The sequence below is a fragment of the Stigmatopora argus genome, chromosome 8, assembly GCF_051989625.1.
Source record: "Stigmatopora argus isolate UIUO_Sarg chromosome 8, RoL_Sarg_1.0, whole genome shotgun sequence".
NCBI lineage: Eukaryota > Metazoa > Chordata > Actinopteri > Syngnathiformes > Syngnathidae > Stigmatopora > Stigmatopora argus.
Genome location: NC_135394.1, coordinates 9,740,817 through 9,756,274, shown reverse-complemented (window position 1 = coordinate 9,756,274; position 15,458 = coordinate 9,740,817). Strand labels below are relative to the sequence as shown.

At 39.7% G+C, this 15,458-nt stretch overlaps 2 protein-coding genes across 2 annotated transcripts; both read left to right on the top strand.

The window, feature by feature from the left end:
• Positions 1 to 130: 130 nt before the first annotated feature.
• Positions 131 to 1,999, top strand: uqcrh (ubiquinol-cytochrome c reductase hinge protein). Its single transcript, XM_077607165.1, has 4 exons — positions 131 to 296; positions 850 to 882; positions 1,500 to 1,661; positions 1,818 to 1,999. Exons 1-4 carry the CDS (start codon positions 252 to 254, stop codon positions 1,848 to 1,850), a joined length of 273 nt encoding a protein of 90 aa, XP_077463291.1. The 5' UTR covers positions 131 to 251; the 3' UTR covers positions 1,851 to 1,999.
• A 273-nt stretch (positions 2,000 to 2,272) lies between these two features.
• faah (fatty acid amide hydrolase) lies at positions 2,273 to 10,916 on the top strand. The gene is made up of 15 exons (XM_077607807.1): positions 2,273 to 2,766; positions 3,343 to 3,456; positions 3,640 to 3,780; positions 3,903 to 4,036; positions 4,921 to 5,127; positions 5,222 to 5,262; positions 5,336 to 5,460; positions 6,386 to 6,511; positions 6,581 to 6,675; positions 7,824 to 7,923; positions 8,460 to 8,503; positions 8,583 to 8,622; positions 8,687 to 8,795; positions 8,872 to 9,017; positions 9,934 to 10,916. Exons 1-15 carry the CDS (start codon positions 2,545 to 2,547, stop codon positions 10,057 to 10,059), a joined length of 1,770 nt encoding a protein of 589 aa, XP_077463933.1. The 5' UTR covers positions 2,273 to 2,544; the 3' UTR covers positions 10,060 to 10,916.
• Positions 10,917 to 15,458: the final 4,542 nt, after the last annotated feature.

Sequence of the window (15,458 nt, the reverse complement as noted above, 5' to 3'; positions counted from 1 at the left end):
CAAAAAAAGGTAACTCGTGGAAAAATAAAATAGAAATATTAGGTATTACTGAAAGTAGAGTTTGTTATTTTTAGGACTATACATAGCTTTCTATGACTTGATAATTTCCATATTTCTATACGTTGCCATTTATTTTGAAAGCGTGTAACGCACACACAACAAGCTTTGCATCCCATCGGCGTGACCTGCTCTGTCCTCCAAACAAAACACTCGTTCGGTGTGGCCTTCAAAGATCCCACCCAGCTAAGAGGATGGTCCTGGAGGAGAAAATGATTATGAATGGAGAACCAGAAGATGTAAGTGTTTTTATTATACTACGGCGCAAATCAGATATTTTTACTAACTAGCCCAATGACGCTAAGATAGCTGAAGTTGCTCTATTAATTGATGTTTTTTGGTGCAATATGCAATAAACTCACGCCGTTTTACATTTTCTGGCACTAAGTGGCAATTAATGTTGTATTATATATACATTTATATACATATATATGTATAAATATGTGTATATATGTATATATATGCATGCATATATATACACATATATATATATATATATATATATATATATATATATGCATATATATATATATATGCACACATATATGCATATATATATATATATGCACACACATATGCATATATATGCACACACACATATATATATATATATATATATATATATATATATATATATATATATATATATATATATATATATATGCATATATATCCTATTATATAATTGACAATACAAAAGAAGCCTTTCGTTGAAAAAAAACTGCCATTTTTAATGACTTGAATAAATGTGAATAATACGTGACACTACTCTTATTACTGTTTTGTTTTCAGGAAGAAGAGGAGGATGAAGATGAAGATTTAGTGGTATGTTGGCGTATTGAAAATGTATATGAAATATATATAGAACTCTATAGAACTGTCTTAAAGACAGTTAACACCTTTATCACGTGCATCCCAGTGGAATTTCCTGAGTACGGGATGAATAAAGTTCAATCTAATCTAATCCAAAAACTTGTTTAGTGCAGTGAAGAACCACAACATTTAATTTCTCTAACGTGTAACTTTTACTGACCTGGACGATGATAGACCTCCAATCAGGGTCATATCATCCTTCTGTGAATTTAAATACGTTTATCACTCGTCAGTTAGTGTTTGGAAATTATCAGGGGTCTTAAGAAATTTGTTTTTTTCTTACTTAAATACTTTGAGCAACAATCTTTCACATTCAGTTTTTTTATTCATGTTGTTGTCTTTCCCTTTTGAAATTTAGTACTAATGGCAATAAGCATCGATTAAGATTTCCTAGACAAAAGTATTGGATGTCTATTGCCGTCAATGCAAACCAATTCGTTTATAAAACCTGTTTGGTCGTGATTAATTACAAGATTTTTGCTAGTTTAACTCTAAGGTGTTCATGGAAACAAGAAAACTTTATTTTCCATCTGTGTTTGTGAGAATGCTTAATAGCGCTGCTTTTTTAGGATCCCTTGGAAACGATGCGCGAGAAGTGCGTGGAGTTGGAACACTGCGTACACACTCATGCTCGTCTTGAACAGTGCGAGAATAGAGTAAGCGCTCGTTCCTCCACGACGGAAGACTGCACCGAGGAGCTCTTTGACTTCCTCCATGCTCGGGACCACTGCGTAAGTGAGAGGTGACTGGTTTATGGCGCAATCTGGATGCAACCAATCCCAATTCATTATTGTCATTCGACAGAAATGATGCATATTTTAACATGTTAGCGTGGACTTATCAGTGTCAGTGATGTTTCTAACTTTGATTTTTTTTTCTTCATCTAGGTGGCGCATAAACTCTTCCATTCTGTTAAATGAAACTTCTCTTCCAATACGACTGGCTAGTGGCCCATGCATGAGGACAATATGGTTCTAAATGCATTTGACATCAATACTGTATCTGTGTCTTTAAGTAGGAAAACAGGAGAGCTAGTGTGATCTATTAAAGTGGGAGGCCAGAGACATTATGCTTGGTGTCTTCATTTATTTTAAGATCACCCAGATAGTGATAAGTTCTTGATCACTTTGTTGTTTTGTTTTTGTTCTTCTTTGTGAGGACACTAACTGAATAGCCACTCTTTCATTATTTGTAGCCGAATGAGAATTACATTTGTTATGTCTTAGGGATGTAAACGGATTGATGCTCAGGGCCCAATTAACTAACGACGAGGGGACCCGAATCAGGTACTATAGTCATTGTTTAACCCCCCCCCAAAAAAAACAAGTTACTACAGGATGCCTATGAAAGAAGAACAACAATGACGCCCTCTACCGGACCATGTTTGGTACTGTCTAGATGATTGTCGCGGAATATACGCACGCACGCATGCGCAGATTGTCACGTCCTTAAGGAAACGATGTCATCTTGAACAAATGTTTTACCACTGCCCCCTCAAATTTATGAGGGTCAAAACCGCCTCCTAAGCACATGACGCCCAGTGTTTACTCTATTTAAAAGCGAGGTGACAAGCTTTCGGCACGATCTAAATTGTAGCAAACTAGGCTAGCGTGAATGGATTCTTTCAGGCAGTTACTCGATTGGTTGCAGCCGGATAGCCGGTCGACGGGCGTCGTCATCGCCGGGGTTGCCGCCTGCATCGCCGGGGCTGTGGTGGTGCTGGCCCGGTCGGTGGACGGGGGTCAGCACGCTAGGAAGAAAATTCAGAGAGCCACAAAACTCCGAGATGACAGGCTTTCGAGAGTTGAGCAGTTTGTACTCGACTACAACAGCTCGGTGAGTTGAAATGTTTTCAAAATACTATATATTAGAGGGATTTTTTATTGTTACTAGGATTTGCTCAAGTAACCCTCGTGAGGATAAGCGGCATGGAAGGCAAATGAATGGATGAGTTTAAATATGCATTTGTTGTTGTCAAAAGCGTAGTTTTGTTCCCTTAAAAGTTGTATATGTTCAAGACATTAATCATGCACGATTTAAAAAAAAAAGGATTTAACTCATCTGCTGCCATTGACGGCTCTAGACGTCCACTCCATTTTGAGTTGTTAACTAAAAATTGATAAATCAATACATTCTAAAAGCCAATTTGCACCCAATTCTGCAACTCTGAAAATCACGTGATTTCTAATCATCTTTGAAAATCAATCATTTAGCATAACAGACAAGTGCCACAATTAAAGTTTCACATTTATAGAAAGTGGAAAAGTGGTTCTTTTTGCTGATTTAAAAAGGCAAATCAATATCCTTACACTTTGAGTTATTTTGTATTTCTTGTGCATCAAATTAAATATTTTTTCTAAAAACACATTTTTATTTTAAATATGCATTTTCTCTGTATGTGACCCTTTGAAGCATCCCAAGAAAAATTCATCTCTCGTCTTGTCCTTGTCCCTGACTGAACTGACAAATAAACTGCAAGAAGGCCTGCTGAGACCAGAAGATGTGTTTTACTCCTACCTAGAAAAGGTCCAGTATACCAATCACTCTTAAACCGACACTTAAGATTGCTAGTACTTTTCCACGTTTTATTGCTATGATTGTAGGGCCAATGTCTGTTTAATTAATCATTATCCTGGAAAGAGTCTTCAAATTTTTAGAGTGATCGCTCATGTATACAAAAATGTAATCATAACTCTTTTGTTTTCACAGGCTGTCCGTGTAAACAAAACGTTGAACTGCTGCACAACCATCCTGCTGGAGAGTTTTGGGGAACTGAAAAGGCTGGATTCCAACAAGCGAGGTCTACTGTATGGCGTTCCGGTCAGCATCAAGGAAAACATTGCGTACAAGGTAATTGACAAGGTGGCTGCCTGCACATACAGATGGTCAAAAATGTTTGAAACTAACGTAATGAAATCAATTCCTGAATAATTTCTGTACACTAATCTTTGCCCGTTTTTATGTTCCCACAGAACTACGACTCCACCTGCGGTGTGGTCATCAACCTGGACTGTCCACTCAAGAAGGACGCTGTCATTGTGGAAGTCCTGAGGAGACAAGGTGCCATCCCATTTGTGAAAACCAACGTCTCTCAAAGCATGTTAAGGTAACGTCAATGAGTAATGAGTCGCGTCTCAGCTGCCCTCCCTCCCAATTTTAGTGCCGAGGTTTGTTGGTTTCCGATAAAAATTCAAAATTTCCCTCCCAAAAAATGCAACCTTTCATTTTCATTGTGTTTTCTTTGGTTGGTACGATATGCCAATTGTCGCCTGAAAAATCCGCTAAGCGAATGTCAAATTTCTCGTTAAACAGCTGACACATGATGCTCACCTGTGGAAAAGCATGCTTAGCTCGGCCATGGTGGATTCTTTTTTTAATTGTCTCATCTCATTTTCTGAACTGCTTTATCCTCACTAGGGTCGCGTGGGGTGCTGGAGCCTATCCCAGCTGACCTTGGGCCATAGGCGGGGGATACCCTGAATTGGTGGCCAGCCAATCGCAGGGCACAAGGAGACAAACAACTATTCACGCTTGCACTCATACCTAGGGACAATTTAGAGTGTCCAATCAGCCTACCATGCATGTCTTTAGAATGTGGGAGGAAACCGGAGTACCTAGAGAAAACCCACGCAGGCCCGGGGACAACATGCAAACTCCACACAGGTGGACCGACCTGGATTTGAACCCAGATCTCCCACTGTGAGGCCAACTCACCCGCTGGGCCGCCCTCTTCTAAAATATAATGTTTACATTTTTTTAAAAAGGCATGTTGTAGGCCAAAATATATTAATAGCATTTCCATTCATATCAAAGGGTAAATATGATTTGTGGTATCGAGTGTTTTATCACTAATTGAACTCTACTCATATCTCAGGGCAACACTGCATTTATTCATTTTCTGTATTTGGCGGTGATAGACGTCCAATCCGTTTTGGCAGGGAGGGCTAGCAGCGATCATCAGCCTTATCCCCTTTCCGGCTCACTTTTTAGTTACGACTGCAGTAACGTCATCTACGGTCAGACGGTGAACCCCCACAACACGGAAAAGACCAGCGGCGGTTCATCCGGCGGCGAGGCGGCTCTCATCGGCGGAGGGGGCTCCATCCTGGGAATAGGCACCGACATCGGGGGCAGCATCCGGATCCCTGCCGCATTCTGTGGCATCTGCGGCTTCAAGCCAACAGGGGGACGACTGAGGTCACCATCTGTTGATGAATCAATGCGTTTGCAGTTAATAAGTAATTAACTAAGTACATCCCTTCAATAAAATGGCTTATTTTGCATTTTTCAGCAAACTGGGTGCAGGCACTATTTGTCCGGGGCAAAAAACAGGTGAGTAGCGACTCTGCTATTTGTTTGCAGTCAAAGTGAATAATATTCATGTGACTTTTTCTTATAAAATTAGTGTCGGGATCTCCCGGGCCCTTGGCCAAGGATGTGGATGGCCTGGCTCTGTGCATGCAGGCGCTGCTTTGTGATGACATGTTTGCCCTGGATCCAACTGTTCCTCCTGTGCCTTTCAATGTGGAGGTGCGTCCTTGCTTAAATCAACATGACACCACAAAAAAAAATCTGAAACCTTCAAAAATACCCTTTTTAACCTTATTTTAGCCACTCTCCCAGTTTGCTGCTATCTGTGCTCCGAAAATGAAGGTGTATATGCGTTGTAATTTGAATTGAATTGAATGTAATGCTTTTATTGTCATTATGCAAGTATATAATGAGATTTAAAGCTTTCACTGCTGGCTTCCGCTTACGAGTTTCAGTGTGGATTTTCACATTTTTATGAACTTGGATTAAGTTTTTCAAGCAAATACTATTCTTTTATGGTATTGAATTTGTCAGGCAAAATGTTCATCTTCAAAACCTCAACAAAATATTTGGTTAATTATCAATATAAATACAGATTGGCATAAGGGATACAGTATATATTATCTATTTTGTGACACTAAATGATTTTAAAATATAATTGAAGATACAGACAAATCATATAGTGTGATGGTCTCATAAGAATGAGTGGAGGAAATGTTATCTATAATCCTTATAAAGCGTGATTTATGGGTGTGGGAGTGTGTGTGTGTGTGTGTGTGTGTGTGTGTGTGTATGTTAAGATTCTCTCACTACGTTTGTCCAAACCGTGCAAAGTAGAGAGTTTTGCATTTCTTCACCTTCTAAGTGTGTAAACTCAATTTTTCAAAAGAAATTGTTTTAATAGCGCAACAATTGTCTTTTGCTTCTAAACAGTACATTTTAATCTTTCGACATGTGATGTAACATTAAAATACACCTTTTATCACATTCCGGCAAACATCACTCTTGGTACAACAAGACAAGTTGACTTCATTTTGCTCATATTTGCGAATTCTGGCGTATGCCCCTAATTTAGTGGATGTTTACATAAAACCAATTCAGCTGCATTTCTTTCCCTGAATGAATGAATGTCCATGTTTTCCAGATGTATAAGAGCTCCACGTCTCTGAGAATCGGCTACATGGAGAGCGATGGCGTCACTCTGCCGACGCCGAGCATGATCCGAAGCCTGCGAAAAGTCCGAGCTCTGTTGGAGGAAGCGGGACATACTGTAAGAACTGATCGGAAATTTACATCCGTAGTGGTTTTTTTTAAACAGCTTCTTTGTGTCTATGAACAGCTGGTGCCCTACAGTCCTCTGAGGATGCAGGATGCCATTCTTCTCATTTCTAAAGGGATCTTTGCAGACGGAGGGGCCAACCTGCTACAAAAATTGTGAGTGTAGCACGTGTTTTAGAGTACTGAAAAAAATATTTCAAAGATCTGTTTATAAAGTGTAACAAAGCTTACTTTTTGGGACCATTGTTAACCGGTTTACAAGCACATTTCTGAGTTTTTGAAATCATTTACTGAATTTCATCAAAGAAAATCCTTCATAGCTTGTCAAAATGTAGTTTGGCCAATTCCAGTGTGGTTTTGTGGACTGACTGATTCAATGAATTGACAAATGAATGCCTTTTTTTTGTCATTATCCAATTGTACCACGAAATTGAGGACTGCTTTACAATGCAAATAGTACAAGTGCAAAATAGTCAAATATAGAAATCTTGAAATATTTACAGGAAAAGCAAGATAAAATGAACTAAAATAATAATGATATGGAAATATCGCTATAGTAGTTGGAAATAACAGCAAGAGGGATATATTGCTACTGCACCTCAGTTCAATGGAATGAAATAAAAATTCACTAGGACAGGCTGCCTACATGTCATCTGGTAATAAATTCCTTTGTGTAACTCATTATCCAAGGTTATTTTTTTGCAACAAGCAGCAATCCAAGTAACTAACCTGTTTTAAGTTTGTACTTTGACAGCAGCTGCCCTGTGCTAGGAATAAACAAGAATTACATTTAATAATATCATAGTTTTTGTACTACATTTCATTTATCAGGAAAACATTGCTATGGAAAATACATAAATTGGATTTGTTGGTCAACCAAAAATATCTAGGAAAAAATCGAAATCTTGCCATTGGCTATTTATTAAACATTCAAAATGAAAAAGAGAGCAAATAGCACAATTGCGCTGTTAAACTTTCAAACTGTTTGAACTTTTTTGCAAATTTTAGCCCACTGGGTCAATAATGGTTTAGTGGTAGCATATTCACCTAACTTTGGTACAAGTACCGAATGTTTTGTTTCCATTCAGTTACTGTGCGAATATATATTACAGGCTGTTAAGACTATAAAAATGTTTCAAATGTTCTGAAATTTTATTTAATCTTAAACTCATGTTAATTTTCAGTTCATGTTTTACTTGTTTTCTCAAGTTAAAAAAAACAAAACATTTACTGGATGCTCTCCCAGTCAAAATGAGTTAGAGAGCAGTGAGAACCAATCTTGATTCATACTCCCCTTCTTTTAGGAAAGGAGGACCAATTGATCCTTCTATCAGATTACAACTGTACCCTTTCTACCTTCCCTGCTGGCTGAGAAAGACCCTCTCTTTCCTCTTGAGGCCTCTGGTGAGTTTGTCTATACACTGGGCCACGTCCAATCACAGGACACTCCACTTCAGCACAAGACTGTTAGAAGAAAATTTGCAAGACGTACGCAGACATCATCTAAATAACGTCCAGTTTTGGTTCTATATGTCTATTATGTTGACTTATAAATTGCTCTGGGTTAACAATTTCAAAATATTAGCTCCAATAACAAGTGGATTTGTTTTTTGACTGTGCCATCTTTTTCAGACTATAAAATAATTGAAAATATCGATACAATTTATATTTAAGGTAATATAAACAATTAACCGTTATATCTAAAAATCAGAAATAAAAAATATTGCACTGATTTAAAATATAAGCATCAAGGGTGCTGAGTAGTGGTATATTCATTTTGTACCTTTTGGGACAAAATGATGCATTTTCCTTCCTGATTAAAGTGGTCAACTTGTAAAGGCATATTTTATTAAACTTGATCAACTATTATTTAAGTGTTCTATATACAGTGTGAGAGAAGTTTGTCCCCCTAATCTGTGTTGTCATCGTGTTTCCCTCAGTCTCCTCGTGGTTCTTTCCTCCTGAAGGGCATCACTGGAGTCGGGTGAGAAGTTTGGAGCTTCTTTTGTCGGTGATGGCAAGTAGCCATACTCATTCCATTTTTTTTCTCCACTGTGTGTCAGATCCATCGTGGAGCTGTGGGATCAGCAAGCCGCTGTGCAGGTACCGTCGCTGAGGCTCCAATGCATTTAGAATGGAACACGCATTGTTTTTGCGTGGCCATCAGGACTACATTCACGAAACCATGGATGAATGGAGAAGGTGCAACATCGATGTGCTTCTCTGCCCCATGTTTGGACCCGCCTACAACTTATTATACTGCAGCTCTCTTAGCTGTACGCAAGTCGTTGAGATTTATTTTTTCTTCCAAATATTTTTCCCTTATTTTTAATGTCTTCTCTTTCCATCCAGTTCCACTGGCCTACACGGCAATCTACAACCTGCTCAACTTTCCTGCCGGCGTCGTTCCCGTTTCCATGGTGACACCGGAAGATGAGGAGGAACTTTGCCATTATGGAGGCGTGTCTAAGGACCGCTGGGACAGGCTTTTCAAACAGGTGATGAAAATGCATTCACAAGGCGGCGAGAAGAAAGTATTAATATTTATAATCATTTATGTGCCATTAAGTAGTTTTAGTTTGTGTTATATATGATTCATGTGCTCCCAGAGGCCATTTGTTCAGTTCATTAGATTATTGACTCTTTTGCGTTAATGTATACTTCTGTCCAGGATAAATGCACTCCTTGTTTAGTATAATTTTCAGATTCCAAATTAAAAACAAAACTTCAATCTACAGACATTTTGAAAAAGAGAGATGGGACAAAAAAAAAACTTGACTCAACAGCCATTGTACTACAAAGACTCACTCATTTTAATCCTTCTGCTCTTAATTGAAATAATCATGTCAACAGTAAACCATACCTGTCAATCTCTGCCGATAACTGCCCTTATAAATGATTATGATTCCCCTTAAAAAAAAAACAAAAACCTTACAAACACCGTACGAGTCGTACGGTGTTTGTAAGGTTTTTGGGGGGTTTGTAAGGGGAATCATAATCATTTATAAGGGCAGTTATCGGCAGAGGTTGACAGGTATGGTAAACGTCCAGTCCATTTGGAGTGAGAGGGGTGGCGGCAGGTGGACAAATGTTCACCCCTCCACTAGCGCTGTCAATGAGTTCAAATAAAAACTGCTTCAACACTAAGTATGATATCAAATAGTAACTACTAACTACATTTGCCATACTATTTAATTAGTTCAACTGTGGTCTTCATTTAGCACCAATAGCATTTGCACATTTCAGTAAAAAGGCAGCAAAAAAAACCTTGTCAGTATTCCAAATATGCGAATAGAAATGATCACACTTGGGAAAAAATTGAATTGCAGTTACTTTTTCAGTCAGCAGATGGACACAGTAGACCGTCTCCTGAATTTTCTGTATTAATATGAGTGTGTGTGTGTGTGTGCATAGGCGTTGTCAGGAGGCCGTGGTCTGCCCATGGCCGTGCAGTGTGTGGCCCCGCCGTGGAAAGATGAGCTCTGCCTGCGCTTCATGAAGGAGGTGGAAACACTTGTTAAACAGAGCAAGGTCGAGTAAGGCCTCGCCTTATCGGTCTCCCAAGTCAACGTCGGAACACTAAAGATAAGCCACTCACAAAACCAGTTCCTTTCAGCTGATATCACATGGCCAGTTAAAGGTACTCACACACTTTCTATCACAAACTAACTGAAGAATGAATGACGTATCACTCATAAGAGTAAAATTAAACCTCTTAGCTTGCTCAAATTTGTACTCACATTTGTGACTGACTGTCCAAACAATTTTACAAGTTAATTTATGGATATCAATTAGAAATATAACTGTTATGGTGAAGGAAGCTGGGTTAAGAGTTGTCTTTCCATGTACTAAAGCTAAGAAATTGACCATCTTTGAATATAATATAATTTTGTACTGTACTACTCAGTAGGATATGCTTGATTGAATGTGATGGAAAAGATCGGCACCTGGTTGCCAACTACTGTACAGTGGTGCCTTGAGAAACGAGTGGTTAACGGGTTAAATGGGTATTTATTGATAAATTATAGCCTACAAAAACACCACAGGCAGTCGGTGGTCAGAGAGGGGAAAAATCAGATATAAGGGACACTTCACACTTGAGTATTAGTCGTAGGCTCAGCCAAACAAACTATGAAAAAAGTGCGATGTATAGTCCAGAAAATACGGTAAGTCGTCTATCAAGGCACCACTACATTAATATTTTTTTGTGTATCCACTCTGTTTGCTGCATTACAGAATTTAACATACAGCTTAAATCACAGTCTTGAGTTTAAACTGAACAAAACTCAGTTTTTCCATATTTCAATGATTTTTTTCAGTACTAAATTGCAGGGCTAAAAAAAGTCTCTAGTAGCAAAATATATCTTCATTAAAAATAAAGCACACTATATCTGTCATCACTGAGCTCTTTACCATTTGAGTCGAGCACTGTCCGATGATAGCATTTACTTTACATTGTAGCGAGTATGCAGTAATTTACTATTAGAAGATAAACAACATTTTGAATATTTTTTTCCAAAAACAAAGTATCCTTCCAGTATCGGCATCAACAAATAATAGTAGCGGGAGCAAAAAAAATGACATCGGTGGCAGGTGCACCAGTACTTAATATCCCTCCTCATCGTCATCGGCACTGTTCCACATCATTTCCTCTCTCGTGCGCTCGCAGAATGATTGTCGCACCTCCCAGGTCAAAATAAAGAAATAAAGAAATCAAAACGATAAAGCGGCCTAATGACACATGGCGCCACCATCTTGCGTGTCTTCACATTACACCGCACTATTGTAAATATGTGCTTTCTGGCGGGTTTACATAAATTTACATGTTTACCCCTGCTCTTGCGGGGATGCCAAGCCATTAGGTAGAGTGTCGGCGTTTTCCATTACAAACGCCTGAATGGGAAAATAGCTGAAAAGGGCGAGACGAGGAGGGGCGCGGCAATCGAGAGCTTGTTCTCCACTCTTATCGCCGGCGCTTGGAAAGAAAACCACTGGCTCTTGCTGGGCCAATCAATCAGACAGCGTTAAGCTTTAAGAGGCACCAGAGGGACTCGCCGAGTCCTCTGGGAATTTGATATTATTCATAAATCCCGCAAGAACTGAAGACTTACAATCAAGCCCACACTCAAGAATATGAATGAAAGGTAGATGAGTTCACGTTAGGGAATTTTCAACAATTTACTATTGAATTAGTGAATATCAGAGTGTGGAAATTCATCTAGTATTTGTCGAGACAGTATAAATAAAGACATTACTAGTTCATTTTTCGGAGCATTTATCCTCACCAGTCTAGCGGGGGGTGCTGGAGTCTATCCCAACCAACTATGGGCTGGGGACACCCTGAATTGGTGGCCAACCAATCACAGGGCATGAGTTTTTATAGGATTTCTTACTTTTTTCCACTAAACCATAAAAATATTATAGACAGGGGAGAGATTTTTGTTTCTGTTTTTGTCAAAACTACTTACTTACTTTTCCTTTTATAGTAAAATGACTCCTTGACTTTTGAATTTAAGGGGTAGAAAAAAATGTGCTCTTGAATAAAAGAAACATTCTCCAACTCTCATTTTAGAGAAGAAAAGTAATGATGTGTGAAGAGCAAACATCCTATCTAAGCAAAGGATTTCTTGACTTTTCCCTTCATTGCTTGATATCATGTCACTTAAACCCCCATTGGTAGTACAGTTCGAAAACTTTACAGATGTCTTGATTTAGTTATTGTGGTGCGTGTGTTCCAATCCAATCCTTCCTGGGAATGGAACACAAAGTGTTGAGCTAGTGTATCGTGAAATATAAAGTAGGCGGCGAGATGGAGGAGGACGGCGATCAGCCTGTTGAACGCAGTCAGCCTGAACCGTCGGCCTCGATAAGAGTGGCAAACACCTCATTTTCAGGAACCTTAGGCGATGAGATCGGGTACTTGAAAAGCCATCCGGTCCCAACTTGTCGTCGCCCCAACTAACCTGGGATGATTCTGTCTTAATGTCCCATTTCAGGGACCAAGGAGCGCGTGGTCATTATGACCACCGAGGTAATATTTGGCACAGCGGGGGGCTTCTGGCTTTTAGATCAGCAGTTCCCGATCTTTTTTTTTTTTACGCTTTACGTGTGAGGCAATATTTCAGAAGTTTGCCAATGAAACAAACCAACAAAATCATTAAGAGAAAACTAGCATTATGCCAATGAGACTTTCACTAATTTGCCAGCTGTACCACCAAAATCAAAAACCTCTCAGTGTTGACTGGTAGTGCGTTTCTATTTTTTTTTCTTGTTATTGAGTAAACTGTCACCTCAGAAAGGTTCACTTAAAGGTTTGGGTCTTAAAGTTGGGGTCAGAAGTATGTTAATTTGAAAGGGTATTGCTAAGGACATTTAAAATGCTAAAACTGTATGTTTAAGTACTGATTTCATATATTAATTAAAAATGTAATGACATATTGGCAACTGCAATGAATTATCAATAATCTCTTTTACTTTGGAAACCTTTAAAGAGAGTTAAAAAATCATTTTTTTCAATTCATCTGGTCTCAGTTGGATGACTTAAATATATTGTATTTTTAAGTCATGTCTTTTAATTTGACTCTAAATTAGTTTCTCTATTTGTTCTTATGACTGCCGAGAGACCAGTCCATAATGCACAAAACAGTGATTACCGTAATAAAAAAAATCAATAATGTCATCAAATAATTGACTTAGATTTAGTCCTTTTACCCGGCCAAATGTTCTTTACCAGTAATAAGCCCAGTTTGGTGACCTCTAACTCGCTTGATCCCAATTTAAGCATCTTGGCTATGCCAGCTTTTTCCTCTTTACCCTATTTTATTTTTTTTATCAAGAGTTATTTCCACCAGCGGCTTCTCGCTGTAGTAGGAGGAGACAACAGGAGATTACCAGAGCGCTGATACAGGTGCAAGTGCGCTTATTGAACGCCAGCAGCATCTGTCAATACAGCAGCTTCTCAATATCAGCAGTAGGAGGAAAGGAAAGGATTCCCAGAGTAGTTTTCCTCCCTGTGAAAGGATTAACAAGCAAGCTGGGTCTGATTCTCCCCGATTCTGTGACTCAACAATTCCGTGATCCGTCCTCTATCAGCTTTAGAAGCGCCGATCCCAACTTTGAAAAGCTTCCCCTTCGGACAGGGACATTTTTTTTCCCCTCGCATTCACTCGTTCGTCAAATCGCCGAGCTCTCCCATCTCGCCGTCTCTGCACATCTGCTACGTTCGGGTTTCCCATTCTTCCCCTGCCGGCGCCTTGATTGGCCCCGGGCCCTTATAGCCAAATTGGTTTACATTGGAGAGATAAAAGCTGGGCAAATGCGCTTAAAGACGTACAGTAAGAAAATGCAGACAGTGCGTGTCAGGATTATCGCCCGAGTCGGCGGGGAGAAAGGGAGAGCGCCTCTGCGGCACAAAGCCGAGGGAGACGTAGATAGAGTCCGTCTCCAGCGCTCCTCAGGAGAACCAGCGGAGGATTTCACATTTGCATGCCAGCGTCTAATTCCTGGCATTATATAACTTGTCGCCAACAATCAAACTCCCGCCGCAACGTGGAAGTCATGTTTCATGGAGGCGGGTAAAAATTGTGGCAGAAAGAGGGGTTCGCTTTTGGCGACGGCGCTTGTTTGCAGTGTAGACAATTAGTCGCTCCATTAAACCACCTGAGAACAGCCAAGGCCCCCCACTATTCCAGAATCAGAATACAAGGAACCCTTGAGTTATGACCGAGTTCTCTTTCTACAATGGCGACCTAACGCAAATTTCGGTGCATGTCAGATTTCGTCGTTTAAGTTCAAAACAAAAGTAGAACAAAAAAATAAGATGCCGGGGTTTATTTGGAATCAAAAGCACAAAACATGACTAATAGTGGCCGTAACCGACACCAAAAAAACTTGCCAATTCCTCCACCCCTCCCTCTCTGACACTCCGTGTGTTTACGAACGGTCGAAAAAATTCGTTAAATTAGTGCCCCTTATTTTTATGTTACGTGAACTTTGACTACCGGCGACGTAAGGTCTGTGTGACCACAACCCTGCAATTTGTGAAGAGAGGTGCAACAGTTGAACTCTGGTCTGAATCATATCTTTATATTTTTTCTTTTTATAATTTCAAGCTTAGTTTTATGGTAATGAAACTCAGGGCGACATCAATTTCCACCATAATATCAATAACATGCCCCAAAATTACCTTCAAATAACCTGATCACACTTAATTATTGAACTATTCCTTTAAAACCTTAAAGGAGGAACAAACAAAACACTTAATTTGGAACAGTTGAAATCATCCCCAAAAACTTTTTGCGTCCTCGTTGACATGTCAGTGGAATTTAATAGGAAGTTTCAGTTGAAAAGTACCTTTTTTGTTGGTAAATGAATTACATTTTTTTGCAAGTCGGAGATGAAAATCAATCAGGAGGGAAGGGCTTTATTTGAAACGATTTTGCACACCTCCAACTTCCACTTTGAGAACCCCTGCCGTAGAACATCTCACTCCACTCTTCCACCTGCTGGGGGAGGACACCAAACTTCCATCCCTCCCGTGCAAAGGTCCGCATGTAGAAAAAAAAAACCCAACCATGTGTTTGTGGGTGTAACTCTTCCCCCTCCCTTTATACCCGTTCTCACACCCACGACCTTCCCCTCCCTCCCAATCAATGCCGCCCCTCTCAGACCTCCCAGCACAAAGCTTCTCGCATCCAATCCAGCCCAGAAAATCACGTGCGCCATTCAATCATTGTGTTGTTTCTCCTTTTTTTTCACCCCCCTCTCACCCCTTTTATGGTCCCACTAAAGGTTTTAGGCTCTCAGAGAAGGAGGGCTGTCACTGAGGGAACCTTAGCCATTGATGAAGTGACAGGCACTGCCAGAATATGATCCTAATCCTGTTTCCAGCATTCTTTTAGGCCCGCTGGCATCGCAATTCCTCCACACATTCTCTGAGC

Coding starts and splice junctions, on each gene's coding strand:
- faah (XM_077607807.1), top strand. CDS start 2,545: ATGGATTCTTTCAGGCAGTTACTCGATTGGTTGCAGCCGGATAGCCGG. Junction 5,461..6,385: donor CTGTGCCTTTCAATGTGGAG/GTGCGTCCTTGC, acceptor CATGTTTTCCAG/ATGTATAAGAGCTCCACGTC. Junction 8,623..8,686: donor ATCAGCAAGCCGCTGTGCAG/GTACCGTCGCTG, acceptor CGTGGCCATCAG/GACTACATTCACGAAACCAT.
- uqcrh (XM_077607165.1), top strand. CDS start 252: ATGGTCCTGGAGGAGAAAATGATTATGAATGGAGAACCAGAAGAT. Junction 883..1,499: donor ATGAAGATGAAGATTTAGTG/GTATGTTGGCGT, acceptor CTGCTTTTTTAG/GATCCCTTGGAAACGATGCG. Junction 1,662..1,817: donor TCCATGCTCGGGACCACTGC/GTAAGTGAGAGG, acceptor TTCTTCATCTAG/GTGGCGCATAAACTCTTCCA.